This window comes from Lagopus muta, chromosome 6 (assembly GCF_023343835.1).
Source record: "Lagopus muta isolate bLagMut1 chromosome 6, bLagMut1 primary, whole genome shotgun sequence".
In the NCBI taxonomy this organism is placed as follows: Eukaryota; Metazoa; Chordata; class Aves; order Galliformes; family Phasianidae; genus Lagopus; species Lagopus muta.
Genome location: NC_064438.1, coordinates 36,121,638 through 36,149,414, shown reverse-complemented (window position 1 = coordinate 36,149,414; position 27,777 = coordinate 36,121,638). Strand labels below are relative to the sequence as shown.

General features: G+C 34.1%; 1 protein-coding gene across 15 annotated transcripts in view; it reads left to right on the top strand.

Annotated features, from left to right (window-relative positions):
* RALGAPA1 (Ral GTPase activating protein catalytic subunit alpha 1) overlaps positions 1-27,777 on the top strand; it is a 114,735-nt gene that overhangs the window by 21,741 nt on the left and 65,217 nt on the right. For 7 of the 15 annotated variants that reach the window (XR_007377981.1, XM_048950135.1, XM_048950136.1 and 4 more), the window contains exons 9-22: positions 862-1,070; positions 1,435-1,674; positions 3,601-3,792; positions 4,290-4,427; positions 6,394-6,542; positions 7,651-7,780; positions 8,485-8,722; positions 10,960-11,121; positions 15,382-15,522; positions 19,533-21,101; positions 22,980-23,104; positions 25,390-25,606; positions 26,451-26,651; positions 26,724-26,900. Coding sequence is in view for 14 of the 15 variants with exons in the window: in XM_048950135.1 (XP_048806092.1) it covers positions 862-1,070; positions 1,435-1,674; positions 3,601-3,792; positions 4,290-4,427; positions 6,394-6,542; positions 7,651-7,780; positions 8,485-8,722; positions 10,960-11,121; positions 15,382-15,522; positions 19,533-21,101; positions 22,980-23,104; positions 25,390-25,606; positions 26,451-26,651; positions 26,724-26,900 (3,888 nt within the window). In the remaining variant the exon portion in view is untranslated. The remainder of the gene's footprint in view (positions 1-861; positions 1,071-1,434; positions 1,675-3,600; positions 3,793-4,289; positions 4,428-6,393; positions 6,543-7,650; positions 7,781-8,484; positions 8,723-10,959; positions 11,122-15,381; positions 15,523-19,532; positions 21,102-22,979; positions 23,105-25,389; positions 25,607-26,450; positions 26,652-26,723; positions 26,901-27,777) is intronic. The other 8 variants (XM_048950146.1, XM_048950147.1, XM_048950148.1 and 5 more) reach the window with 6 other exon arrangements.

Sequence of the window (27,777 nt, the reverse complement as noted above, 5' to 3'; positions counted from 1 at the left end):
AGTAAACAACTGTTGACCTTTATTGCTAACTATATTGCTTAACTAATATGGCTTGCTGCAGACAAACAAATATTTCTGGGGATTCATTAGAAAATATGACGATGCATTGCTTCTGAACTGCATCTGAACTGTATTTGTTCACCTACTAAATTTGGTAGTAGGGAGTTAAGTGGCTTACAGGGCTCTTAAATGTCTGTAAATTTGGTATGAGTCACAGATAAATTGTTGCTTTGTAACTTAGCTATAAACACTTCTTTAAAAGTTTTTTTTAAAATGACAACACTAAATCATTATAAACATCATTATATATGAACATTATTTTCTTGCATAGGATGCATTTTGGTCTAGTTAATGGTTATTTTCCTATTTAAAGCTCATTGTGCTTTTCAACGCGAGTGTGAAGTAGTTATGCTCTTGGATGAGTTTACCGAGGTTTCTCTTTAAATGTAAATATAGCATGTAAATTAAAAATAAGGCTGAAAGCATGAAAAGGATGTAGAAGTTTTTAAAATTTAAACAAGGCTGTAAGCCATACAACAAGTGCCTTCCAGATGAAAGTTAAATGTTTTAGAATAGTAAAAGCTTGTTACTGTTTGTTGGATTATAAATACGTTATCACTCCAGGAGAAAATTACAGCCTTTTGAATCCTTATTGTCTAGTTTTGGAACCGTCTATGTTTTGGCCATTTCAGCACGGCTTGGAATGTGATGCTCAGTGGTGAATATGAAGAAACAGCATCTCTGAACGTTCATGTGTATTGGTCATAGTTTTAAGATTTCTTACATACAGAATCATAGAGTGGCTTCAGTTGAATGGAGCTTTCTCTTTGATGTATTTTTAAATGTTGTTTTTCCTTACAGATATACCACAGATGAGACCAAAGCCACACTACGTAATGGTTAAGAAAGATGCTGAAACCAATGAGGCAATATATTGCACAAAGGAACCTTTTATTAAGGCTCGTGTTATTGTCATTCGGTGGTTGGTGTCTTTCTGGCTTGAGCCAAAACCCCATACAGGACCTCATATTCCTGGGATTGAAGGTGAAAATGTGCCAAAGAATATTCAGGTAAAGCTAAATAAACAACATTTTCTTGTTTTTATGTTTTTCACTTTCTAGTATTGCCAGCAGCATACAATCTTTTGATCATTATAATTAATGCAGAATTAAAAAAGAGAATTTCTAAAAAAAACTTCTGCTTATGAATTCAGTTTAGAAGTCACTATGGTCCTTTTTCTTTTTTTTTTTTTAAATCTTCTAAATATTTGTGTTTTAAACAAGTAAAGCTTTGGAGTACTGTAAATTTTATATTTGTTCTTTTTCATGAATTCTCTGTACTGTTTTAAAGAGTACTTCTGTGTGATTTAAATTGTGCCATTCAAATTGTATTACTAAAATGTGCTATGAAATACTCTCTTAATTTTTCTTCCAGAGAGCAGCTGCTAGCATGGCTTCAAGAGAAGACAGCAAAAATGACAATACTGACAAACAGGATAGAAATGCAGAGCCAGAACAATCGCATTCTAATACAAGTACTCTAACAGAGAGAGAACCAAGTTCTTCTAGCCTCTGCAGTATTGATGAAGAACATTTAACTGATATTGAAATCGTCCGCAAAGTCTTTTCTTCTAAAAGAAGTAATGTTAATTTTCTAACTGAGATTTTTCGACAGGTAAAAAAATCTTCCTTTGAATACAAGAGCTATAAAATTAGACTAGAAGTGATCATTATGTCATATTTTTTCAAGTGTATTTGCTAACCAGAACATTATTAAAATGTACATTTTTTTGTCATTTTGCCTTTAAAATGCTTTTAAAATTAGAAGATACTTCAGAATCTTTACTTCTTGTGTAGAATGTGTCTGGACCCTCCTTTTTCTATTTCTTTGATAACCAGCTTGAGAGAATTTAGCTTGGACTTTACAATTTGATAGGAATGTTTTATCTCTTCAGCCCCATAGCTGTTGTAACTCACAACCAAACTTAAATATAAGCCTGCTTTAGGAGTCTGCAGCTGTTCTGCAGATCTGTTTTAGCAGCAGCGAAATGACCTTACTTTGTCAGTATTCACCAGAAAAGTGAGACAGATGGCTACAGAAGGTAACAGATTCTGCTTGTAACTCTACTGCAACCAGACACATAAGCTGAACATACTCAAGATAGTTTTTTATAGCTGGAAATTTTACTGAACAAGTTTAAACTAAGAATATATACCAGAATATCAAGTCTTTCTTTGTAATACGAAGGTACATAGCTTTGAGTTCAAACCAAGACAATTAATGGAAGGTAGACTTTCTTTATGCCCTATGGCATAAAGACTTAAAGGTGAAAAGGTTTTTCCTAATAATACTAAAGAAAAATTTCTAGCTTTCAGCTGAAATGCAAATAGATTTCTTTAAAGAACAGGAAACCAAACATTAAAACTCCAGTATTTCTGGTTAAAATTGATGTTCTTAAATGAGGTGCATGTCAGAAGCTTAACAATATCCAATGTGTTGAAAAGTTTGGACACGTTATTGAAGAAAACAGCAGTTACCTTGTAAAAACTCCAGGGTTGACAGTCTGAGACACTGAACGGAGATTCTAAATTAACAGAACTATTAGAACTCTTCCCTTCTTTTTTTTTTTTTCCCACACTTATTTTTAGTGTGATATTCATATGACACATCCATTTCTGGAGAGAGAATATCTTGTTTTTGTCATGTGGGTATGCCTTGAAGGCATGGTCAGTGAGTTTTCAACATTCACCCTATAGACTCCATAAAACTATGTGCTAGTGTAGTTTATCTGTTTGTTTTTTTAATACTACTTGGTCATTATAGTCTTTGATAAATGCAGTTAGTTGAAGCCTGACTAATATTAACAGTTCCTGATCTCTGACTATTCATTACAGGCACAGCAGTTACATAAAACATCCTGGAGAGGGCAGAAATCAGCTGTCACACTGACTCAAAAACATGATTTTTTAAAACAATAATTCTGAAGTCTTTTCAGTGAATCATTAGTTTTAAGGCTACTACTCTGAATCTCTTTTAGGTAAAAGTAAGATAAATGACTATGAGTAATGAACGTTGCTTCCATTTTTATTAGCAGTTTAGAACTGATTTAATGCTACTCTTCCAAGTGCTTTAAATGGAAGGTATTGTAGAAGAAACTTCTACCATTTGTTTTGCATGGTTTTGATGAGTATTTAGGCTTTAATTTCAGCAGTCCAGACACTGAATAGATCCACCTGTGTAGATTCTCATGTCTATCTTTTTTGCAGAGAAGCTTTCAAGTTTTCTTGATAAAGCATTTTCTTTACCATCTGTCTGCACACTCTCACATTACAGATGAAGAAAGTGAGCAAACATTTAGGCTTGTGAGAAATTTCCTAGTCAAGATCCTACAATGGTTGTACTTTATTTTCTATTATCCCTTAGAGCTTGCCTATTATAAAGCACTGCTTAAGTGAGTTTGAAGTTTATCTTGATGCTTCTTTACTTTATGCACTTTGCACCTAAAAATGTTCAGCTCTAGATATAGCTTGAAGCCATGCCTTTTTAGCCATTTTTCAAGTATTGTAACTGGGTTTTATTGGTTTCTTTTTCTACTCCCAGGCATTTCTGTTGCCAATATGCGAAGCAGCTGCCATGAGGAAAGTGGTAAAGGTATATCAGGAATGGATTCAGCAAGAAGATAAGCCTTTATTTATGAAAGAATCTGAAGAAGTAATGCAGTGTGCAACTGTAGATTGTGATGAAAGTGTTGTAGACCGCAATTCATCAGAGAAAGCAAAAGAAAGAGAAGAGGTAAGATATTGTTGACTGCTCTTTCTGCATCTTTTGCATAGTGGGCAGAGGCTGAGACCAAGTGGACTTATTCAACAGATTATATGTGGTTGGCTTAATGTTGAAGCATCTGTTGGGGGAATGAAGCAATGATAATTAAACAGTGTGTATGTGAGGTACCAGTTTACTCTGTATTATCTGTAATTTTTTAATGTGTTTAGTTCAATTTTAAAAAAACATAGTTTTATAATCTGGTTTCAAGATATGGTTTGTATAATAAAATATACAAGCTTTCAGCTGAATACAAGTTATGTACAAATAAATGAGTGATGAAAATGGCAAGTATTTAACCAGGTACTTGAAAATAATTCCTACAAGCCTTTTAAAACATGATGTTATCTTTAAGATACGTATTAAACTTCTGTCTACTATTTATTATTGCATAATTTTTCTTTACTGTAAAACAGAAATACCTGTCAAAAAATCAGTGTGAACTTTAAGGGCAAAATATTTTTCAGGAAAAAGCTATGAACTGTAGTCATGTTAGGAACTCAAACTGGGCAAGAAATGGCTGTTACCAAGAGACTTTGCATAAACTATCTGAGATTGATACAGAAGAGCAAAATGTACGAGCTGGAATGCAGTCAGTATTACAGGTATGAAATAGGCTTGATATTTAATTTTCATCCTAAAAGTAAAACTCATGATGTTAGCACGTAAAGAATGGAATAAAGTATTCCTACAAAGGATTCCCATGCTCTTTCAAAGTATTTCAGTTTTTCTAATTATTTTAAATAAAATCAGGAGTTTTTAGGGTTTTTGAAATGCATTTATGATCATGTAAAATATGTGCATTTTATGTATAATATGTACATGTACAAACTCACAGAAGTGTGTGCATGACTTCAACCTTCATAATATTCTTCTATCTGGAAGAAAATTGATTCTAAACAAAACATCTGTTGCTACTCTGTTGTTTCCAATTACAACATAAATGACCATCTTAATTAAGATTTCTGCAGCTTGAAGGATTTCCTAAAAAAGGATTTCCTGTAATGCTGTTAAATACAAAAATAAACTTTGTAACTGAAACAAATTTTATATTCAAACATAACAATTTAACCTTCTTAATCTTTGCATACGTAAGTATGCTTGCAGTATGTAGAATATATATGAAATGCTTCTAAGGCAAGAAAGAAGCGTCTCTCTCAATTTGAATTAATATTTAAGTTTACATATCTGCGAATAGTTGGGAGATTCTCCATATTGATGTTTTTTTAGACAAAGGATCATTTGAACAGCAAATATCTTTTTTAGCTTCAAAGATTTATAAGGTGCCAGACTCGAGGCATACTACCTCAGTACAGTGTCTGAATTTGAGAGGTTTCCAGACCTGGAACCATGTTTGCCTTTTCTGAATCAGTTATCAAAGACTTGTCTATTGAATTTTCTTCCTGTTTCTAGGCTTATTTCTAGGCCCTTAGAGACTTTCATTCTGAAAGCCTTAATTCACTGTCCATTGACATCAGTGCAAAACTGTCATCGAGTTTTAAAAATGTTGAATCATTCAGCCTTAAGAAGGCTGGATCACTAGAAATAGTGTCTGAGCTGCAAAAGTCTTTGCTAGACTTTTTTTTTCTTTTTGTAAATATACATTATTACCATTTTTCATCCTAAGAATGTTGTTGTGTTAAGCAATAATACACTAAAGAGCACTTGAGAGGACAGAATTATTTTCCATCTTAACAATTAGTGTTTTGGCCAGTAATTATTGGCTTCTGTGAAAAATACAAATGTATTTGGGCCCAACCTCCTCAATATCTTAACCCAAGTTGATTTAAAAAGAAAAAGAAAGAAACAAACAAACAAACAGAAAAAAAAAAAAAAAAGAAAACAAAAAAGAAAACAAAACCAACCTGGAAAAAAAGTTAAAACATATATTTAAGGCCTAATAATATATATATCTGGTTTTTTATCTTGTTGGTGCTTAATGCTTGCATAATATCATTCCACTGCACAAGGAGCAAAACATAGTCAAAGCAATTCTTAATGTCATTGACTGTTTTTCATTTACTTCTGCATATTATGAGAATTATATCCTTTTGGCTCTGAGCGTACAGACTTGAATTCTGTTAACTCCAGTATGTATTTTGGCAAGCTTCCTAATGTAAATATCTAGGAAGTGGTATTTGTGAACAGTCAATCTTGACAGCAGTTAATCATTGTAGCATTTATTGTTTATATGGGACTATTTCAAGTAGTTTAGCATGTGTTATACCAGTCCGTTACTGGCTTGCAGGGGAGCTTTTATGCTTAAAGAAGCAGTAGACTTCTTTACTGGCACATTTTGTCCATTATATTAAATAATCTGATTGAGTAATTTACTGTACCACATATCTAGGAGAACAAAGATATATTAATGTTTTAATAGAAAAAAAACATTACAATTAATATCTTGTTTTATTATCAAATCAAACTTACATGTATTTAAATATATACTTCTGAATGTATATGCAGCTGATATTGTTAATTATGGATTTTGTCCTCGATTACTATTAGCAGAATTGTTGAAAATATCAGAGTGCTTCAAGCTCATTACACTTTTTTTTTTTAAACCTGCAGGTTTTTATAATAAATTCTTCAAACATATTCTTTCTTGAGCCTGCAAATGAAATTAAAACTCTGTTGGATGAACATACTGATATGTGTAAACGGATTCTTAATATCTACCGTCACATGGTAGTTCAAGTTACTATGGACAAGAAGACCTGGTAAAATGCTGTTGTTTTTATCTTAAATTATTATTTCATGAGATAAATGTGAAAGTGTTCTTGGCGGTAAACACAATAGGATGGTAGTGACTGTGTGAATCAGATTCTCTAAATCAGTAAATGCATGAACTTTAACAATCTCCAGCAACTTTCCATAGAGAAATTGGTGAGCTCCTCTGCTAAAACCAATAGTCATTGCTAGCTAGTTTGAGACGGCTTAGCCTCAATGAAAAAAGAAATAAGCTGGTGTACATGGACTACTATTAAGTAGCTAGTGATGGCTTGTTGTTTTGCAGGAAGTTTTTCTCGTGTATGAGAGTACTAAGTATGAAGTCATGTATGAAGCTTCACAGTCTGATTTGAAAGTAGACAAAAATACTCAGTTAAGTCTGGATAATTATTATAATGAGATGTGGGTTGCTCTAAAGCTGAAATTAATTGCTAATGAAGAAGTTTGTGCAAGAGTCCATTTACTGTTTAACAGTGTTGTTCCATTCCAGCGTTTAAGTTGCATAGCAGGAGCAAGGGACCCTCTTACAAGTCATCTACATTATTTCCTCCTCTCTTTTAAATAACTGTCTCTAATGAGGTAATATATTGCCACCATTCTCTATTGCAAGGAGGCAGTAACAAGGGGATGTCAAATGGCTGATTTATTCCATTTTAACTTGACTTGCATTCAGTCTCTCACTAGTATCTCCTGGGTAAGTACCCTGTACATCACGTAAAATTCGTCTCCCCTTGTGAGGAAACAAGTAATCACCAGTGGGGAATTAGGAAAAGCAACAGAAAACAGATCCCACTGAGTTGCTATTTTCTTTCTCAGTATCATTTTAAAGAAGTGACTCTAGACTGTGATGACAGAGATTCTGTGTCACACAAAATAACGAATGAAGCTTTATTTATGATGTTACATTGCCCAAACCTGTCATTTATACAGAAAAAAAGACCATTATCTTACGATTTCATTAATTTCTTCTACAATAATCAAGTTAGGCTGTTTGCAGTGTATTTGAGAAAATCAAGCTCAGATATTATCTTTAGAAGTATCTTGGTATATACAGAAATATAACAAAGTACTGACTTTAAATTTAACATTGCTTTGCAGGGAACAAATGCTACTTGTGCTGCTCAGAGTTACTGAATCTGTGCTGAAAACACCACCCCAAACTTTCTTGCAGTATCAAGGAAGAAAAAACTCCACTTTAGCAGGAAGACTTGCGGGACCTCTTTTCCAGGCAATTAAACCATAAACTCAATTTAATTAATTCAGTTTAATTTTAACCAAGACACGTCAACTACTGTTGACTGATTTGTCATCTTAAGTCATTGATTGTCCAGATAATGTGAATGGCACGGGTTAAGCATCTGGCTATATCTCATACTGTCTAAAGTTAATGGCATTCTAATAATAGTTCTCAAGTGAAATTAAAAATAAATGCACTTCATTAGTTAACTGGTAATTTTATTCCAATTCTGTTGCAGACTAAAATTTTAGCTCAGGTCAGCACAAAGTCTTCTGTGCTATCTATGCCTATTGAACTGATTTTTGTATTCCTTTCTATAAGCTGTAATAGATGATTTCAAACTTCATATTTGCAAACTGTTGTTATGATGCCTTCTCTATAAATCTATAATGTCCTCAGATTCTTTAGAAGGGGAAAAACAGTAGAGTTACAAATGTGATGAGAACTAATTGAGAATAGTCTTTAAACTGTCTGTCAAAACTTGTAAAATATGGTAAGATCTTACAGAAGTTAAACCAGTTGCTCCTGTATTTAAATCAAAAGCACATGTTAATTGATTATTCATGAAAAGTCTGTAAGTAATGATGAGGAAATGAACACAGAAATAATGGCAGTTAGATACTTCTTTTTAAGCAGTAATGTTTGATTATTGTCATCTTTTGTTAATAAGTCAACATTTCTCATTTTACTCTTAGACTCTTATAGTAGCTTGGATCAAAGCAAATCTAAATGTGTACATCTCTCGAGAACTTTGGGATGACTTACTGTCTGTCATGTCATCACTGACATACTGGGAAGAGCTGGCCACTGAGTGGTCACTGACAATGGAGACCCTAACTAAAGTGTTAGCCAGAAACCTGTACAGTCTGGACCTCAGTGACCTGCCATTGGATAAGTTAAGTGAGCAGAAACAGAAAAAACACAAAGGCAAAGGTAAGACAACACTGTATGGGCATCATAAGAATCTGAGCAGAACTAATGAGGTGTTAGATCATCAGAACTCTAGTCCAGTGTTTTCAGGATACAGTTAGGCCTCTCTATCACCTAAAATAACCTAGTTTCTGTAAGATAAAGCTGCTTTTTATAACCAGCACAAAATGCTACCACAGATGTGCAGTCCAGCAAATAGGCTCATAAGAATTTAATTATTGAAGGTGTGTAGAATTAAACAAAAAATTTTATGCTGCCATGGGTTATACCTTTCTACTGTTATCAAAGCAATTAAATAGCTGAGTCCGCAATTGTAGTGCCTTGAAATTAGTGAAGATTACATGTCTGGTGACAATTAAGTGGGTAGAAAGTAGATATTGCAAGCGTAACTGGAACATTGATCCTGAAATCTTCCAAATGTTGAATAAAGGTGAAACGTTAGATGAATGTAGTTTTGGAGCAGTAACTCACTGCAAAATCATGGTGAAGATTGGTTTTGCCAAAGTGACTGACTGTTGAGGTGAAAGTATGCTAGTGCCATATTAATGGTATCAATTTTTAAGCTGATTCCTCTATGATATAGAAAAAAAACGTGTGGGACAAAACATAGGGAGAGAGGTAGCTACTTACTGATATTGGTACTGTTGAGACAGGAAATCTGTCCTTTTGCATAGAGTGCTGAATTGACATCGGCAAAACCTGGCTTCTATTCCCAGATTAGAAACTGAATATCTGCATGTCACCATGAGAAATGGTTTCTGCCTTGCTTTAGTCATCTGTAAAACAAGGGGAATACTGATCTTCTTTAAAAAGAGCTTTGAGATCTAATAGCAAGAGGCAGAATTACATTTAAGATGAGTAATAAGGATAGAGAAAAAGTATGGTTTTAATCTACTTTTTAATCTCTCTGTATTCTGATTGATGTGGTTCTTCATTCAAACCCGAGGGAAGGTACTCACTACTTACTTACTGAGTGAGAAATAATCAGTGCCCTATTTTAAAGAGAATGTTGCTATAAGCTGTTTGTAGTAAAGACATTTCACGTCTCATTCCTCATCTTGGGCACAGACATTTCACACTTTCATTTTATTCTTCTGCTACGTGACAGCTGAACAAACTTACTTTTTGCTTCAGTTGACCTTGAGAGTTTGTTCCAGACCATAAATTTTTGTTTGCCTGTACTGTATAGATTTTTTTCTTTTGTCCGTAAGACAGTTTAAAAAACAAGTATGATGTTGGATAGGAATGTGTATTGCTATTTTGAATATAGTTTTTAAAAATATTTTGAACTGTCTGCATCACCCATATGGAGCCACTTGAGAAGAGTTTATGCTAACTTTCAGTAGCAAAATTCCAGAGAAAGCTTCCATTGTTAACTGTGGGTTGCAGAACTAGCTCTAGTAGATTTGGGAAATAATTGATCACTTAAATATTATGCCCAGTTTGTTTGGACCTGCTCATTTGTTTATAATTACAAATGTGCATTATGAAGACACAACTTCCAAGGAGATGCCCTTTAACAATTTAATTGTGATCACAACTTGTGTCAGTTCAGTGTAGGTAGGGAAATACACTGCAAATGTTTGTTCAGTTGACTGGGATTTTTTTTTTTTCTTTACGGTTTTTGGAAGGCTCCGCTTATGAGCTGTATTTAATTTGATATAAATCTCAACTCTGATTTTGTTACATCTTTTCTTAATCTTCTTACACTGTTTTCTTTTTGTGTGTGTGTGTGAATTTTTGAAGACTTATGTTCTTTGAGTCCACCATCTGTTTTACTTAGTTACTTTTTTGGTGTTAAAATATTTTATAATCTTTATTTCATGTTCCTCAAGTCACAGTTATGATTTGACAAGCAATTAGAGTGTTAATGGTACGTAATGTATGATTTTGCGTGTTTTGTCTAATAGAAACAGCAAATGTTGAATGAAAAAATTCTATAATTACACATCTTGCCTACAATCTTTTCAAAACCACTTTTTCTGTGATTTTGGACTCGTTTGATCAGAAAAGAAAATCACAATAGCATAATAGCACCAGTGCTTCTAAAACAGTTGCAGGATCCCTCAGTTAATGCTGAGTGGGCTTAGAGATACTTATAAATAGTAATTTGCTATTTAGCTTTTAACATTATGCTAGCTCCAGTAATTTATTCTATCCAACTTTAAATCTGTCTGAAAGAGCACAACTCTGGTGATGCTAGCATAGAAGTGTATAAATTTGCAATTCTGTTTTTGTAGGAGTTGGGCATGAATTCCCCAAGTCTTCAGTGGATAAGTCCTTTTCTAGAGGCTGGAGCCGTGATCAGCCTGGACAGGCGCCAATGAGACAACGGAGTGCTACAACCACTGGATCTCCAGGAACTGAAAAGGCAAGAAGCATAGTGCGGCAGAAAACTGTTGGTATGTATCTGTAAGTGCTGATATAAGTGACATTTGAAAAGGGAAAAAGAATTAATAATTGACTTTGTAGCTACGCGGTTAATTTTTTTCCAGAGAAGTATACTTTCTTAAATAACTAGTTGAAGATGTAAGTGTAAATTGTGCAGCCTTGCATGTTTTGAGGGCAGCTGAATAGCTCGTTGTTATTACAATTGCAGTTACTGTAAATGAAAGTAATGCAGATATGGCTTAATTTTGAATAAGTTGATTGCATGCTTAGCCTACATTAGAAAAATAATACAGTTGTAAGCGTGTGAAAAAGAAATGCTGGAAAAGCTGGAATGGTTTGAGCATTGCTATGGACAGGTGGCTCTTCAAGTCTGCGTTTTCCTAAATAGTGCACAAAATAGGTTGAATATTTTCCAACTGCAGAAAAAAAGTGCAAGAAATACATACGTATCTGCATTGTTCATAAAACCTGTTTTCTTTTACTGTACCCAGAATCTTGTGTTAATGATAGATTGGTGCAAATGTGTGCAGTTTGCTGTTTCTGAAGTGACTTACTTCACAATTTCATTACTTGCAGATACTCTTTAGTTAGAAATGAGTGATGCTAGACAGTGCTTTAGGTGGATCACTCAAAAGAAGACTCATTTACATCTGTATGATTTGAGCACAATGTCTTATTGAACTGGACTTCTAATTTCTTTGTTCTCTTATTTCATCTTGCGGATCTCAGTGCTATCCATTATGTGAAAGAAGGTTATACTCTTCGCTTTTTCATTTAAAATAACATTTAAAGGACTATCTTATGCTTTTTCATTATCTCTGTAATAGTAGTTACTTCAGTCATGATGCATTTTTCTTCACTGATACTTCTTGGGAGCAAGTACAATCTGACAATTTAGGAAGCAGGAGTGCATATTAATAGTTGAATATACATTCAGTTATGTTCGCTTTTCAGAAATTAACGTTATTTTGTCACAAAGAAAAGATGTTTTTTGTTTTTTTTAGTCACAGATTATTTTGCCAACGTTTCTATTTGAACATCTAAAGAAATTTTCTTACTCCATTTTTACATTTTGTTTACTGGTAGCTTCTGAAGTCTTCTATTTGGGTGGCAGAGCTGATTAGCTGTAAACACTACTCCAAAAATGTGTATTTCCTGTATTCAGATGCTACACAGCTTTTCCTTTATTTCATACTGACAGCTCTAGTCTGACTCAGCAGTTTTCCTTACAGATCACAAATACTTTAAATGTAATTTCTGCTTCTCTGTAAATAGTCTGTGATTGACTGTTGCAATGTTTTTCTCTTTAAGTCTTAATTGTCTTAACAAGGTAAAGCTCATGCTGAAATTTTTCCCTCTCATATTGTTATTTCAGATGTTCTGTAAGAAGGTTATGCCACTTGATCAGTTTTATAAGGTTTTGTTTTGCTTCTATTTGAAAGATGACTATTCATATGATGTTAGCCCTAAAATCATTGAGTTTATCTAATCAAGCTATGTACTGACCTCATAAGTAGCAAACTAATCTAATTTTAGTTTCACTGTACTTTAGCTTCCTGCATTTGGTTCCTTGTCTACTTACATATTTGATATGAATAAGCCAAGTCTGTACTGTTATAACCAGTTAAAATTTCAGATCTATTTATTTTGTAGTAAACCACTTGTGGACAAGCATCTCAGTATTGGTAGGATAATTTTAAAAGATTAAAAGCCCTGACAAAGTTGCCATCTCTAGAGTCCCAAACTCTTCAGGTTTTAAGCTGTTGATGAAGCATATACTACAAAAGCATATGCCTTTATTATTGTCTCAGGTCTGCTAAGAGTCCTGTTAAGGTGCTTCCTAGCTTGTACCAGTTAAAACAGGGGTGCATATTAAAAAAACTGGCTGATAGTGACAGTAAGTGAAATTTTCTGTATAGCACTTTGCTGGTCAGATTGTCTCCTTCAATTTAATAGTAATGCCACAAGCAAAACCTGGAACTGAGACAGATCTTGGATGTGTTGCATGTTAACTGACATATAGTATATTTCCTGTGATTGTGAGTAATATACTCTTGCTATCTGAGTAGGGGAGATGTGCATGTTGAATATTTTATGGTAAGAAAAAGCTGGGGTTTCTTCTTCGTCTGTTTTTTGTTGTACACATTTTGTGTACGTCTGCAAACCTTTATTTTTCGAGCCATCCTCATGCCAGCGCACATCTATGGCTGCACCAAGTTTGTGTGTATGTGGTGTACTCAAACAAAAATCACAGCTTTTCTGATATGCAGTGTGTACATTTTTAGCCTGAACTTATGTAAAGTAATTTTTAGTAAAGGGCCTTTAAATGTAATATGCATATGGGTTGAAAAATCTTTTTAGGCCGAGGTATGGAATTTGTAGTCTAGGCAGCAGATTGTAGTCCAATAAAAATATCAGGACAGAAAGAATTTAGGATTCCATTCCTCTGCTTTTTTTTCTGAAGACAATAGTGAAAGGTTTTAAAGCAACAAATACCTAGTTCACATTCTGGTCTCAAATCTGCTTCTACTCAGCTAATTAATTGATATGACACATCTTATTTAAAATAAATATTCAGGGAGATCACATTTTACAGCATCTCAGAATAATTTTCCTTTTAAGTATCTCTAAAATTTCCTTCTTCCAAACAGTCAATGAGAAGCCCTGTCCCCTCTTACTAGAATCAACATAAAATGGTGGGAAAGATTCAGTCAAATTATAGGGAACACTTCTTTTAATGATTTGCATTCAACATGGTATCCAATCTCAAAAGTTTGGTCTGTTTTCTAAGTAACTTGATATTTTTTTCCCTTTCCTAGATTCATTTAAAAATGCATAATGATGAATACAGCTAACTATTGCTGTATTCTGAGTTTTAATGCTGTATCTCTTAAAGAGAAGTTACAACTGTACAGGTAGTTGTTTGTTTGTTTGTTTTTTTAAAAAGTTGCTTTCTGTCTTATGAGCTTAAGTGAATGGCTTCATTCTTAAAACATTCATCTTTCTGAATTTTTTTTTCCAAACTGATGTTAAGATTCTGCTTAAGGTTGCTGCATTTGTCAAATGTGTTTTCTGCTCCATATATGTTGGCCTGCTCAAGTTATCTTCTTGTTGCTGTGTTAGGGAAGTTCTCTAACCTGATTTATAAGTGTGATGTGCTCAAGTTTTTCTGCACTCCATTCTGTTCTTATGATTTCCGTACAGATCAGAAGCACTAAAATTTCAGAGGGTATATTCCATATTGTTTTGGAATTATGCAAAGAGAAGTTCAAAGACTACCTAAATACTGTGCTGACAGTGTTTAAGATGCACTGAATTTTCCTTAAAATAAGCTAATCAACAACAACTTTAGCATAAGTTCTCAAATTTGCGACTATGTGAAAAGGAAACTGCTTGAAACTATGAATATTACTTTCTGAAGAACTTTTGCTATACTTTGAGATTGAATGCAGTATCAGTTCTTGCAGTATCTTACTCTGACAAATGAAAACAAGTGTAATAAATTTTCACTTCAGATCTATTGGAAAAGCTATATGTATAATCTGATCCTATTACTACAATTCTTATTTAAGTTTTCTTTCTATAGGGACTGTTGGCAGAAGGGCAGATACAAAAACGGTTAATTAGGATTAGTTAGCAAGATTTATTCGATATCTAGAAAAATAAGAATGTAACACTTTATGTTGACAAACAATTTCATTTCAATATCTTAATTTTTAATGCACAAACATGCTGTATTGTATTGGAAGTTTCTCCACATACAGTTGCTTATTTTCGCATTTTTGAATCTCTTTCTGAGAATCTTGAATTAAAGACTATGGTTCAGGTAAAATTTAGATATACTTGTCTTGAGTAATCCAAAGGAAAGTAGAAAAATATAAAGGTAGAGTAAATTGTTTTTCTTTTAAGAAATCTAAATTTCTGAGTGCTTGTGGAGTGGATTTAACTTTGATTTTTCAACCCTTGATGCAGTAGGAAAAAAATGTTAATTAGTTTTTTGGTTTTCGAATGCAAAATCTCTGTAATAGTCATAATAAAGGCATTGTTACTGCTTTACATAAAAATTAAAAACTCAAAATGTCTTATGTGTCCACTGATTTTTTTCTTTCTTACAGCTCTGCCAATATCTGCCGTGCTGAAATGTTTTAATTTTTAAATTTTCTTCCTTTTTATCTTTGTTTTCTCTGTTGCTGCTTTTTCTGTGACACAAGCCTTTCATTATAGTCACTCTTCTTTTTTCCTTCCCCACTTCTTTCTTTTCCTTTTTAAAGCCATGAGAAGCCGATCCATTGGTGAATGTGCTCTGCCATCGGCCTATATACGCAGTGCTAAAAGTGCTCCTGTTCTGATCCATACTTCCAAACCCTTCTTGCCTGATATTGTTCTCACTCCCCTTTCTGATGAGCTTTCAGGTAGTGCCACCTCTGCTAATTTCTGCACCCCCTTTATCACTTTTTTAAACCTTCTGCTTTCAAATTCTGCAAAATAGTTAATTTTTTTGAAAGTAAAAATACTTGGGGGATGGGGGGAGAGGGGAAGAGATTAAGAATGAATATTTGGAGTTATGTAAAATATCATGCTATTTTCCAATTCATTCTGGAACTGTTAGAAGTTAGTGCTGTGCCAATGTTTACTATCATAAAAAATAAAACAAGAGGAATATCTTGCTTTTATAATTATTTGGTAAGCAGTAATACAACTTCTGTCTACCAGAGAGTACAGCTAATCTAAAGATTTTGTCATTAGTAAGGGAGGAAAAGGAGGAAGTTTTAGTTTGACTTGCCATTTACATCTTTCTTCTTAAATTCTTGATTTCAGTTCTGGATGTTGTGTGGCCAGCCATGATAATGATGTAATTTAGTTCCCATGAAAAAAAAATCGTGTGAAGTATATGGTATCATTTATATGCTTTACAGAATGCCTGATTTTATTAATATATAAAAATATTATGTGTATATACACAGTATTGGATTCTGAGGTGCTGTGATTTGGTTTGGTTTTCCAAATCATCTGTCTTTACAGATTTATAATTTTCTGTAATGTTGTATTTGGCCACACAGGATGATCAGCTAGAATTCTTCACAGTAGTTTTCTTTGGATAATTTTCTTTCAGCAAATAGATAAAGACAGTAAGGATTAGCTTGTATGAAATGTTACAGATAATATTGTCTTTTTTTTTTTTTTTTTTCTTGTACTCCAGCTATTGGGTAATCAGTAAAATCAGTAAAGTATAAGGCTGACTGTTATATTATGCCTTTGTCTCAATGTATAAAAAAGCAAAATTGCATTGGGAAGGCTGCATACAAATATGACTTAGTACATTTTTGTAAATAAGATATGTTCTATTTTTTTTTCCACTTCTCACCTGCCTCTATTACCCAAAGAAGTATCACGATCTGTACGTTGAAAATTATACTTTATTGTGTACTGCCAGAATGTGCATGTATTTTAGCATACATGTCTCCCACCTAATGCTGAAAAGCTGCTTTTTGTTTCCGTCTTCAAGCAGAAAAATAGGAGAATAGATTGGTGTAAGGAAAGTTGCAATCAATTGAGATTAGCTGGAACTGCCAATTTCAGTTTCTTCCTTACTCCAGCTTATTAGGAAGCAGATAGTATTTCTTCCAGATGTGTGCACTGTTAAAGATACACTCCTCTGCAGCAACAATTGTAATGTGTTTGGTAAAAACTCTAGGAATTGTTAGAGTCCCATTTTGACTGCAACTAGTGTGCAGGTGTGAGCTCTGATTTCCAAGGAGGCTGTTAATTTGGATTTTAAAACATTATCTATATTTTCAGTGCTGATACTACAATAACTATGTATTTCCTTAATTTCTTCTGTTTTACAAAAATGAATTTTCTGCTGGCACAAGCACTACATGTTTATATGAAAATCTTTGTGTACTTGTATGTGCTATTCACACATACATGAGTGCCTATTAAGTAATACTGGATCAATGTTGAAATAAATCTAGCTGAATTTATTTCAATGTGTGGAGCTGCTTGGCGTGCTTTTAGAGTTCTCCATCCAGTAATTTTTAACATCCTAGAAAATCATAATCACTGCATGCTTGCCTAGTATGCAATCCTTAGGCTGACTAAAGCGGAGTTTATGAAACATGAAAGATACATATTGAGGCTCAGGATGAGATCATCTTATCATATTAATTTCATCAATAGTATTATTATACAAGTTTTAGATGCATCCTGTGATCTCAGGTGCTGCTTTCGTTAAAACCTATTTCTTCAAGCTACACAGAAACTATTTAAGAATAATCCGTGCTAATAATCCATGCCTAAATCAGTTAAAGAATCTGAAATATTAATTCAAGCTAAAGAGTGACACCCTTCATGTCAGAGGGTGCTAGTCTGTATAGTCAGTAATAAACTGAATAGGAACATTGTTGAAAAATTTGCTGTTGATAAAAGCTGAAGAGAAAGGAAAGGGTTAATAAATTATGCACTATACAGCTATTTTCAGTTCATGTTTGTTTTCTGAAAGAGCTTGTATGTCTACTCTCTTTTTCACCATAGACTTCTATCTCTTGTCTAATAGCTGCTATACTGTTCAGTAAACTTTGAATCAGGTCAAGCTTAATTTTCAAATTGGAGTTTCTTTGAAAAATTGAACTTTTCATCTTGTTTCAACACATATGTTAAGTGCAAATATATCTGATTCCTCCGGGTTAAGTGCTTTGCTCAGAAGGAAATTATGACAAAATTCAGCTTCAGCTCTGACTTTCTCAGGAAAGTGTGAGCACTTCAAAATGGCCATTTAAGGCAACTTCGGATTATCATGATGTTGAAATACATGTTGACGTCTATGAAGTAATCATCTGAAATATTATAAAATCAATTCAACATAATTTCTTTGTTTTGACAATAACACATCAGATTTGAAGGAGGGGAAGGGGCTTAAATTGTGTGATATGGTGAATTTAAGTAAATGCAGTAAATTTAAGTACCACTGAGTGCTGAAGATTAACCCTCTAGACAGAATAACAAGGTAAGTCTGTTTATTGTGGCAAGTAAGTGTTGTTGTTCATTTAAGCTTTTTATTGTTATTCCTTTTTTTAAAAGCAGATCTAGAACTAGTGATAGGTCTTAAAAATAAATCTGGAGAATAAATGATTATATGAAAATGAAGCCAGTGGAAAACTAAGCTGTTTTTACCTTACGTTTCAAGTTCCTATCCCATAAAAAGCATTGAATTCATGCAATTTTTTGAAGAGACACTTATCCTTGTCTGTATTGTTGATTATATAGTATATAGTATTCCTATTTATCAAGAAATTTGATGAGGGAATGTGAAAGTTCTTTATTTTGGTGGATGACATTAAGTGAGCTGAATGTATTTCTGTACATCTCCTCAGCAACCTATGTTGAAACTGTGGCTTTCATTGCAGTTAACTATGACTTAAACTGGTGGTGAAGTATTAGCAGCCTTAGTTGAGACAAGGAATTACTAATTTAAATGGTCATAACAAATGTTCTTGTCTCGTTGTAAGTAAAAGTGATTTTACTTCAATGTTAATTGTTGTGTGGCTGCAGGATTTTTTCGATATCTTTATTATCAAATTCTTAATTTGATAATTCTTATGAGTTCCTTGGGTAAAATTGAAAGATGATGGGGAGGTTAGCTTCCATTCAGCATTTAGTTTTGCAATTTCAACATGAGACATTTCACAAAACATCCTTCTAGGGAAAAAAGATGTGTTATAAATATATATATATCCTTTATTTATGGTCACCTTCTCCGGCTCTTCTCTGTCATTTAAAAACTTAAACAAAGAAAACAAAAAAAAAAAAAAAAAAAAAAAAAAACCACCTGAGTCTTCAGGTATACACCACATTATGTTTGCCATAATATTTATAACTTTACATTACTATTGTTTCTTATATTTCAGTAATTTATGTATGTCCACACAAGTTATGAAAAAAGTAATAGTTTATCTCTTCAGTAGACAATACTAATTTGCCAGAAAACTTACATGTCTCTTTGGAGTTGTGTATTTTTCTGAAGATGTAAGTTCTATGAAGAGTCATACTGTTAAGCTAATTTATATTACAGGTAAACATTTCTTCACGGTAGTTGGAATAATATTGCTTGAATTATTGAACTTATTGGCACAGCCCTAGCTTTAACTGTATTTCCAAATGTTCCATGGTCTCACTGTTCTCATGCATGTTAACATTTAAAACTGTGTTCTGATGGTCTAACTCATTTATATTGCATTTTGTACTGGATATTGTGTGTTTGTTTTTAACACTCTAGTACTGAAAAAGTATTTTCATTGTACATAATTAAACAAGGCTCTGGACTTTCCTGGCTTTTTCAATCACCTGATTAGAATGTAGCAGTAAATAAATTTATTTTTCTATGTAAATTCTGGTTTGTATTACATACACTTTTTTCCTACAGACATTGATGATGCTCAAATTCTTCCACGTCCACCTCGAGTCAGACATTTTTCACAGAGTGAGGATGCTCCAAGTGAAGTTTTTGGTGCATTAAATGAGGAACAACCACTGCCACGAAGCAGCAGCACCTCTGACATCTTGGAACCATTCGCAGTTGAACGAGCCAAAGGTGCAGTTCCTGTCATTGAAAGTTCATCCCATCATGCTCCAAGTTTACAAAGTTCCACTGAGACCTCTTCAATGCATAGATCCACTGAAAGCCATATTACCGATTCAAATAGCAGAGAGTCCTCCTTGGAAGTTGGGGATAGTATTTATGACCATCTTTGTCATTTAATAGGGCCAGTAGAATTTGCAAACACAACCTTTGAACAAAACCAGTATGTTGACCTTGAAGGTGAAGATGATCTTCTTTCCTCTCTGAGAGAATATCTTAAAGAAAAAGAAGAACTTTGCGGTAACTTTGAGATAGATGAATGTGAGGCTGCTGCTCATGAAGGTGATACATCAGTAAATAGGAATGATAGATTACCACTGGATGGATTAGAAAATAGTGATCAGACTGGTCAATGCACGAATAGCGTCACTGTTACAGAAAGACCTGATAACCCAGAGCTGCACCTAGAACAAAACCAAAGTGGCTTTATAAGTAATATTGCACCTGCTCAAATAGACATTTTTGCAAGAAATGAAGCACTCGATAAAGTCAGACAGTTAAATATTGATAAACAGTGTGAAAGTCTGTTTGATCATGGGCCAAGTAGTCCTAGCATCAAAGAAGGAAAAAGATATCTGTACAGACAAGCAGCCACTGAAGCTGATGTAGATTCAGCCATGGAAGCAGCATTAGCTGAAAAGCATAAAAGTGCTCAGTTTAACGACAAAATAACCAACTCACGTGTTATGCATGCAAAGAAAATTCTTCCTAAAGCACAAGTTAACCCTCAAATGCCTCACATCACAGGTACAAGCAAGCTGTCACCAACTAAAAGAAGTATATCTGAAACAGTAACTCATAGGGCCAAAATCATGAAAATAACAGCTAAAAAAAGAAATAGCGTTCATGTAACTTTTAGACCATCTACAGAATCAGTTCAGTTTTACAATCCTCTTGAGAACAAAGAGGCTGCATGGAAAGCAAGACTTCGTAAACTTAGTGGCTTCAGTGGTAGTGGTAGTGGTAGCAGCAACAGCAGTAGCAGTACAAGCAGCAGCTCGTCAGCTGCCATGGAGCTGGTTAGACCTGGAATATATAGACCTCTAGATGCAATCAATGCTGCTTCACTTAGTAGCAAGCAAAGTAAGGAAATTACAGAAACTCAAACAGCCATGCTGCAAAAGGAAGCTATTGCAGTTAATCAGTTCCATAATCGTAGTGCATTTAGATCATCAGGTCAGGAGTCAGCGCAACAGCAGGGCTCCCTGGGTGGTGTTTATAAAACTGTTGTACATGCTCTTTCGAAGCCGAAGGCAAATGTTTCCCCACAGAGGCAGAACAGAATGCCAGCAGAGGCTCCACTGAGGGATCTGTACAGTCATGTAATGGGCTATTTTGGAAGGAGAGCTGCAGGTGAGCACTGACAGTGTGCAGAGTGCAAAAGGAGAAAGGCAGCACCAGTTTGGCTTAATGCAACTGAAGCAAGCTCTGATAAGCAATCAAAAGGCTTTGGGATGATCACTGCTTTTCCTGTTTGGTTGTGCATGCGCCTATAGCCAGCTGATTTTTCTCACAGCCTAAGTTACTTTTACATACTTTAAATTACTAATTTTCCTTTGAAGTATATTTGGTTGAACCTCTTTGCTGCTGAAGACCATCAGGTTAGGGAAGAGGAAGAGACAGTAAATGACCTAATAAAGACTAAGCCTTGAAAAATTTGAATTTTCATCTACCATATAGAGCCTCAAAATTCAGCCTACTGAATGACTGGCATGTGCACATTATATCAGAATGTACTGTTCTGCTCCAACTAGTTTGTTTGTCAGAATGACCTGGCTATCTACCAGCTAGGTTCAATTAATTTTATTTCTGGTTCATTTAGTGTATTTTCTTCCTCCTCCTCTCCCGCTCCGCCTTATCCTCCTCCAAAACAAAAAGGCCCCTCAAATTTACATTTGGAGGTCAGTTTAGATATCTTTTTAAAAGTAGTTTGGAACAGAAAGCTGTTACTGAAATGATTTTGTTATCACAGTTCTCTGTGAGTAGTCTTAAGGTTTTGTGTGAATCTTTTTTGAATTGTGCTGTAGGCCTTTCTGTATGCACTCATCAAAATTGATACAGTTGCATCTTGGCAATATGTATGTTCATGAAGGTCTCTTGATCATCCTCCTGTTTACTATGAGACCTCCGTGGCTTGATCAAAAAGAAGGCTGTCGCTCTGATATCCATTGGCTTAGTTCAAATCATAAATAACCTTAAATGAACAATAAATTAACTTTCAGCAGTAATGTAGGTTTTCTTTTTTCACCTTATTACACTGGCATGATTAACAGCATTCTGTAATGCATCCTGCATTGAGATGTTAATGCCACCTGAGGGCAGTCTGTGAAAGCGTAGCACCATGACAAGTGGGCAGTGATGTGATTGTCACGTTCCGCAAGAAAGTTTTCTGCTTCTATGCAGAATCTGAACTTCTGAAAATGGTGTCTAGAAAAAAAAATTATTTGAAATCCGTAAAATCTAGCAGAGCTTCAATGTTACGATAAACGAAAACCCTGTTGTGGTCCCATGAGAGAGGACACTGAGGGAAAAATTGCAGAGGAAAAATGAACTGAGGTAACCTGAAAGCTTTAAAGGATCGTACAGTTAGGTGTAGCAGCCACAGTCAGATACAGAAAGTACAATTCTATCAAAAATACAAATTGATAATTGAGTGAACTTCATTAATTGTTCATCACCATTGACCATCTAGAGATGGAATTTTCATTCCAAGTAGTAGCATGTTATTTTATTACGTAACATTTTTTATTTGCACTGTTTATACTAAATGTATACTGTGCCACATTGGCATTTGTCATTATTTCATGTTGCAGTCTACTGTGCTTTTCCTACTGCATTGCTCTTCATTAAGAGTGCAATGGAGGAGGAGTACCTGTAGGACTTGTATAAAATTTTTAGGATTTATTACTTATTTTTTTGTGATATGGAGGAAAAATACGTGCTGTATCCTTAAAGCAAGCATTAACAACTTTAAGTAGTGCTTACCTATAAGCTTTCTTGCTCTTAAAGGTTTTACTGGAAATTGACTAACACCTGCTTAGTGGGAAGAAGTGGTTTTACTAATTCCTACAGTAGAATCTGCTTAAAAAGTGGGAGAGTCTTAAAATGCATGTTTGGCAATTTTGAATTTTTAATTTCTTTTTACTAGCAGGGCTTCTTTGTTTATTATCTTTTGTTTAGAATGTGTGTTGATGTGTTCTTTACTATATACAATTATTCATTTGCTTTTAGCTAATAGAGAGGACATGAGTCAAAAGCTGCACCCTATTGATAGTGATATTGGCAGTAGCAATACAAATGTTCCTGACCTCATGGATGAATTTATAGCTGAGAGACTCCGCAGTGGTAGTACACTGGTAAGCCTTTAAACTTCCTATGTAGTGATATGTAAGTCTGCATGTATGTGTGAATATTCATGTCATTTATGAATGACTTCATAAGTCAGCTCACCACTTATTAAGATGTTCATCTTACTCTGGATTTTATGTATCAGAAAGACTTCAGAATATCATTAAAATATTCTTTGGCTGTCAATCATTTTTAGCACAGGCTTATGCTGTTTTATGCATTTTTAATGTCATTTCTACTAGAATTTCATTCTTCAAGCAGAGCAGAAGTAACTGTCAGGTGACTAGTCTCGTTGAATTAAATGGTTTTAATTGCGACTGAAAAGGTTGTCGTACACGTGCAGTTTCAAAGCAAATGTTTATATGTAAATTTGCAGTGCTTAGTGTGTTGCTGTATTTATGCACCATACTGGAGTACAGGAGTGTGGTGCTATTCTCTACAATTTTTGTTAGTGCAACAGACTACAAAACTACATTTGCATGTTTTTCCGCTTTTTTTTTTCCTTCTTTCGTTTAGAAGTGTTAAAAAATTTCTTTTAAATAACTTTCTGTTAGAAAAACCATCTTTTTGTATTATTTTTTCCTATACTTTTCCAGCAATGTCATTGTGGCTGTGATTCATAGTGAAAAATTTCAATCAATTATAAGTCAATAATTTCTGGTTACCTTTGAGTACTTGCCAAACAAAGCAACTGATCTGAAATGTTCTCATGGTTAATTAAGTGTCAAAGAAGGGGGACATATTCAAAGAAACATTGAAAATGAACAGAATGGGTAATAATTGAGATTGTTTCAAAGCTGTGTACTTTTAAATTAATACTTTTTTAAGGAAAAGAAGATTTTAGACATGTCGAGTAAAACTTGTGTGTAAAAGTTGTCAATGAATATCATAGTTGTTGCAAATAAGGAACAGAAGATTCTTCAAAGTGATTGGAAAAATTGATTTATTTATCATCATCTTTAATAGATGGCAAGACAGGACCTGTAGGGATTGTTCACATGTATGCTTTTTACTCTGTTGCTTTGAATTTATTTTCATCAAACTTTGTTTCATCTTGAGTTACAAGATGAAAATGCTGTTGCTGTTTTGAGATACCTTAAATGTAAACTTCAGGATGTACATCAATAAAACAGGAGTCTTCACAACTGATCACAGGAGAAAAAGAAAAAAAAAGGAAAGGGAGCACTGTTCATGTTCACATAGATGGGCAGGAATGTTGATCATTAGTCAACATTCAAAAACTATTAATAAACGTATGAAAAATTGATACTTTCCTCAGGTAGGGAAAAAAACAGCCCAAGGTAGGTTTGAATAAGCACTATGAAACTTTGCCTTCCATTGAAGTTGCAGTCTAGCACACAAAAATGGATATTCTGTCTTAAAAAAAATAGAGTACTAACTTATTATTTTTTGATTGCTTGATCTATTGAACACTGAAACCTTGTATGTTGTCAGAATTATCAGTTAAATAGCCAATTTGTAGCAGGATGTTAAAAGGAGAAGTGAAGTGTGACTAGTCATGAGGTAATTCACCTTCAGTCACTTGATTTTCAATGCATAAAGAATTCAAGCTGTTTCATAAAAAGACTTCTCAGTGTTTATCTTAGTTCCCACTGAAGCAGATAGCTGTACTTTTCACTGCCTTTTCTGCTCTGTGAGGAGAGTCTTAAAGAAAGACTCAAGTAGAGCGGTGTACGTTTACATGAGCAAACGTGTGTTGTTTCATCTATACACTGTCTTTTCTTGTCTTAAATCAATGCTAAGGTTTTGGCTTACACATAAGAATATTAATATGTGAATTAGGAAAATTCTTTTGCTTGCAGTGTATGTTAATTTTTTGCTTGTATCATCATAGCCTATTGACCAAAACCCAGCAGATTTCCTGAAATCTTTTTTTCTGCATGCTTCTGAAACCAAGGTTAACAAGACTTGTTTATCAATTTAGACATGAGTTGGAGGTAATGTGTTTTTTTACTATTTTTTCCAAAGTCTTACCAAATACAAGCGGGGGCATATTTTGGTTTGAATCCAGGTCTTTTAAAGTTTGTGCAAAAACATCCATTGTGAAAGCAAAATTGAAATTTACTGAATTGTGTGACAGCACGGGTTCTTTGCTTCCTGCTTTCTGGGATTTTGGAAAGTCTTACTCTGTAGGATGATGACAATTTTTGGCTTAGGTGCATGCGTACAACAAGTTGTATACAGACATTTGTGAATGTGAGATTGCTTTTCCTATTATAAGCAAATAAGCCATCCAAGATTGTAAAATACTTCATATATCTTCAATATTTAGAATGTGACAAGGCGAGGAAGCAGTCCTGGCAGCCTGGAAGTTCCAAAAGACCTTCCTGATGTATTGAACAAACAGAACCAAATGCGCCCTATAGACGACCCAGGCGTGCCTTCTGAATGGACATCACCTGCTAGCGCAGGCAGCAGTGACCTCATCAGTTCAGATAGCCACTCGGACTCGTTCAGTGCCTTTCAGTATGATGGACGCAAATTTGAAAGCAAGTATACTTTCCCAAAAGTAGGAACATTTTTGGTTGATTGCTTGTGACTTCCTTTTCCTAATTTTTGTAAGTTAAATACCAGTATTCTTCTATAAAAAGAGCATATCTTGATTCCCCATTGAAATCACTACTAATTTAATGGAACAAAGCAGAATTCATGAGGCTAACATTTGTGTAGTATACTAATGAGCAAAACAGCACTGAAACACTGCTCTATAAAAGCTGAACAACAGTGCATAGAAGCTAGGAAGCAATACTGTCTGTGGAGTTTTCTATGCATTAGAATGTAAAAATGGAAGATAGCTTCAGAATTTATTTTACTTCTGAAAAAGTTTAGGTAAAATGTAAGGAAGGTCATCTAATATTTTTACAGTGGTCTTTTTGTAGCTATAGATTGATAAAGATACTAAATGTGTTATCATGGTAAAATGAGTATGCTTTTTTAAAATGACTTAATATCTTTTTCATTCATTTCCTGCATCTGTTCCTACTTATATGCATATGGAGGGGTTATTGCAGTTGCTTAGAACTGTGATTTTTTTTTGTGTGTGTTACATAAGAGAGTAATACTGTTTATTTGGTAGAAGTATGTACTGTATTTCTATATGTACTGTGGATATGTAGATGGTAGGTAGCTAAGTGATGCTAGTTAAACTATGTTTCAGTGTGGCATCTTCTCTTAAGTGTTGAGAATGCAATTTGCCAGAATGTCATTTGTCGTAATATTTTTAGCTTAAAGTTAGATCTTTAATGAACAAGTTGGCTATTTCTAAGCTTATAAATTTTGCGAATAAATTCCTTAATGTAATTTTCCATTATTTTTTACTTTATTCTCATTTAGGTACACTTACAGCGACTAAGCAGAATACAGGACATGCAATAGGAATGTCTCCTCCAGAAGTTCAGTCGCAGTTTTGTGACAGAAATGAGAATGTCCATAATAGCCAATTACTTTCTGCTTTTACATCTTATGTAAATTGTGCAACAGTGTGTTGGAAGCATAGGAGATGTACATACAAGTTTTACATGGAGGATTTTGGAGGTGCTAGGCTTTTGTATTTTATATTAGTGGTATTTTTAAGTTATCAGTTAATACAGCTCTTTCCTCATACAGATTTCAGCTTTGGCACAGAGGCAGGGACACCAGCTTCCACTGATGCTGATGCAATTTCAGGACAACATCAGAGTGCTGAGGAACAAGAAGTAGCCAGTCTAACTACACTCCATATAGATTCGGAAACAAGTAGTTTGAATCAGCAACCGTTGTCTGTTGAAGCTGCAACTGTTACTGGTAAAGTAGTTAATAGATAAATAATCATTTGTTTCAGAAATTTTCCACCCATCTTGAAGAGTTCAAGATTCAGCTTCTGCTATGAATCTATATTATGTAGAAGATGATTCTTGGATTTCAGTTATTTTTCTATTGCCATTGAACACTGATGGGTGAAATTACAAATAGAAAACTTTTGTCTGACCTACTTACCTTCATAATCCTTTACTTGGTGCTAAATCTGTTTTAAATCCTTAGTGAGAAAATATATACAATTATCAGAGAAAACTGTTAGCACATAATGTAAGCTAGATCTTACTAATGTTTTTATAGTACTGTAGTCAAAAAACTAATTTTCAGTAAGCTATTTTTTTCTTGAAAGGCTTTGCTGGTGCTTTCAAACTAGTACATTGAAGTCTTATGAGATTCTTTTGCGTACAACTGTCTTCACTGTATTGTCTCTTGTGAAATCTGAGTCTTACATAATATGTAAAAATGTTATTGTGAACTTGTAAGATCAGTTTCCATTTGTGTCACTTATTTTTTGTTGGTATTTTTCCATTTTTTTTCTCATGGAATAGCCTTTTACAAACTAAATGAGAGTTTCACAGCCTCAGTCAGTCTTGAGGCCCTACCAATTTATTTTACAAATATTTATTGAACAATTATCAAATGATACAGGTAAGCAAATTGAATGAGCTGCTTTCTGAAAGAGAAAATCTTCCTCTCCAAGGAGTGTTTAGAAGGAAGATCTCACCATATTTTGTGAATGAAACATCCATAGACATTTTTATATTCCTTGTTCCATAACTGTTAAATACTGTTATGCCTAACAAATGTAGAACAAGTACCTACTTATCTGTGACAGCTTACGCATACATAGGTTCTGTTCTCTGTG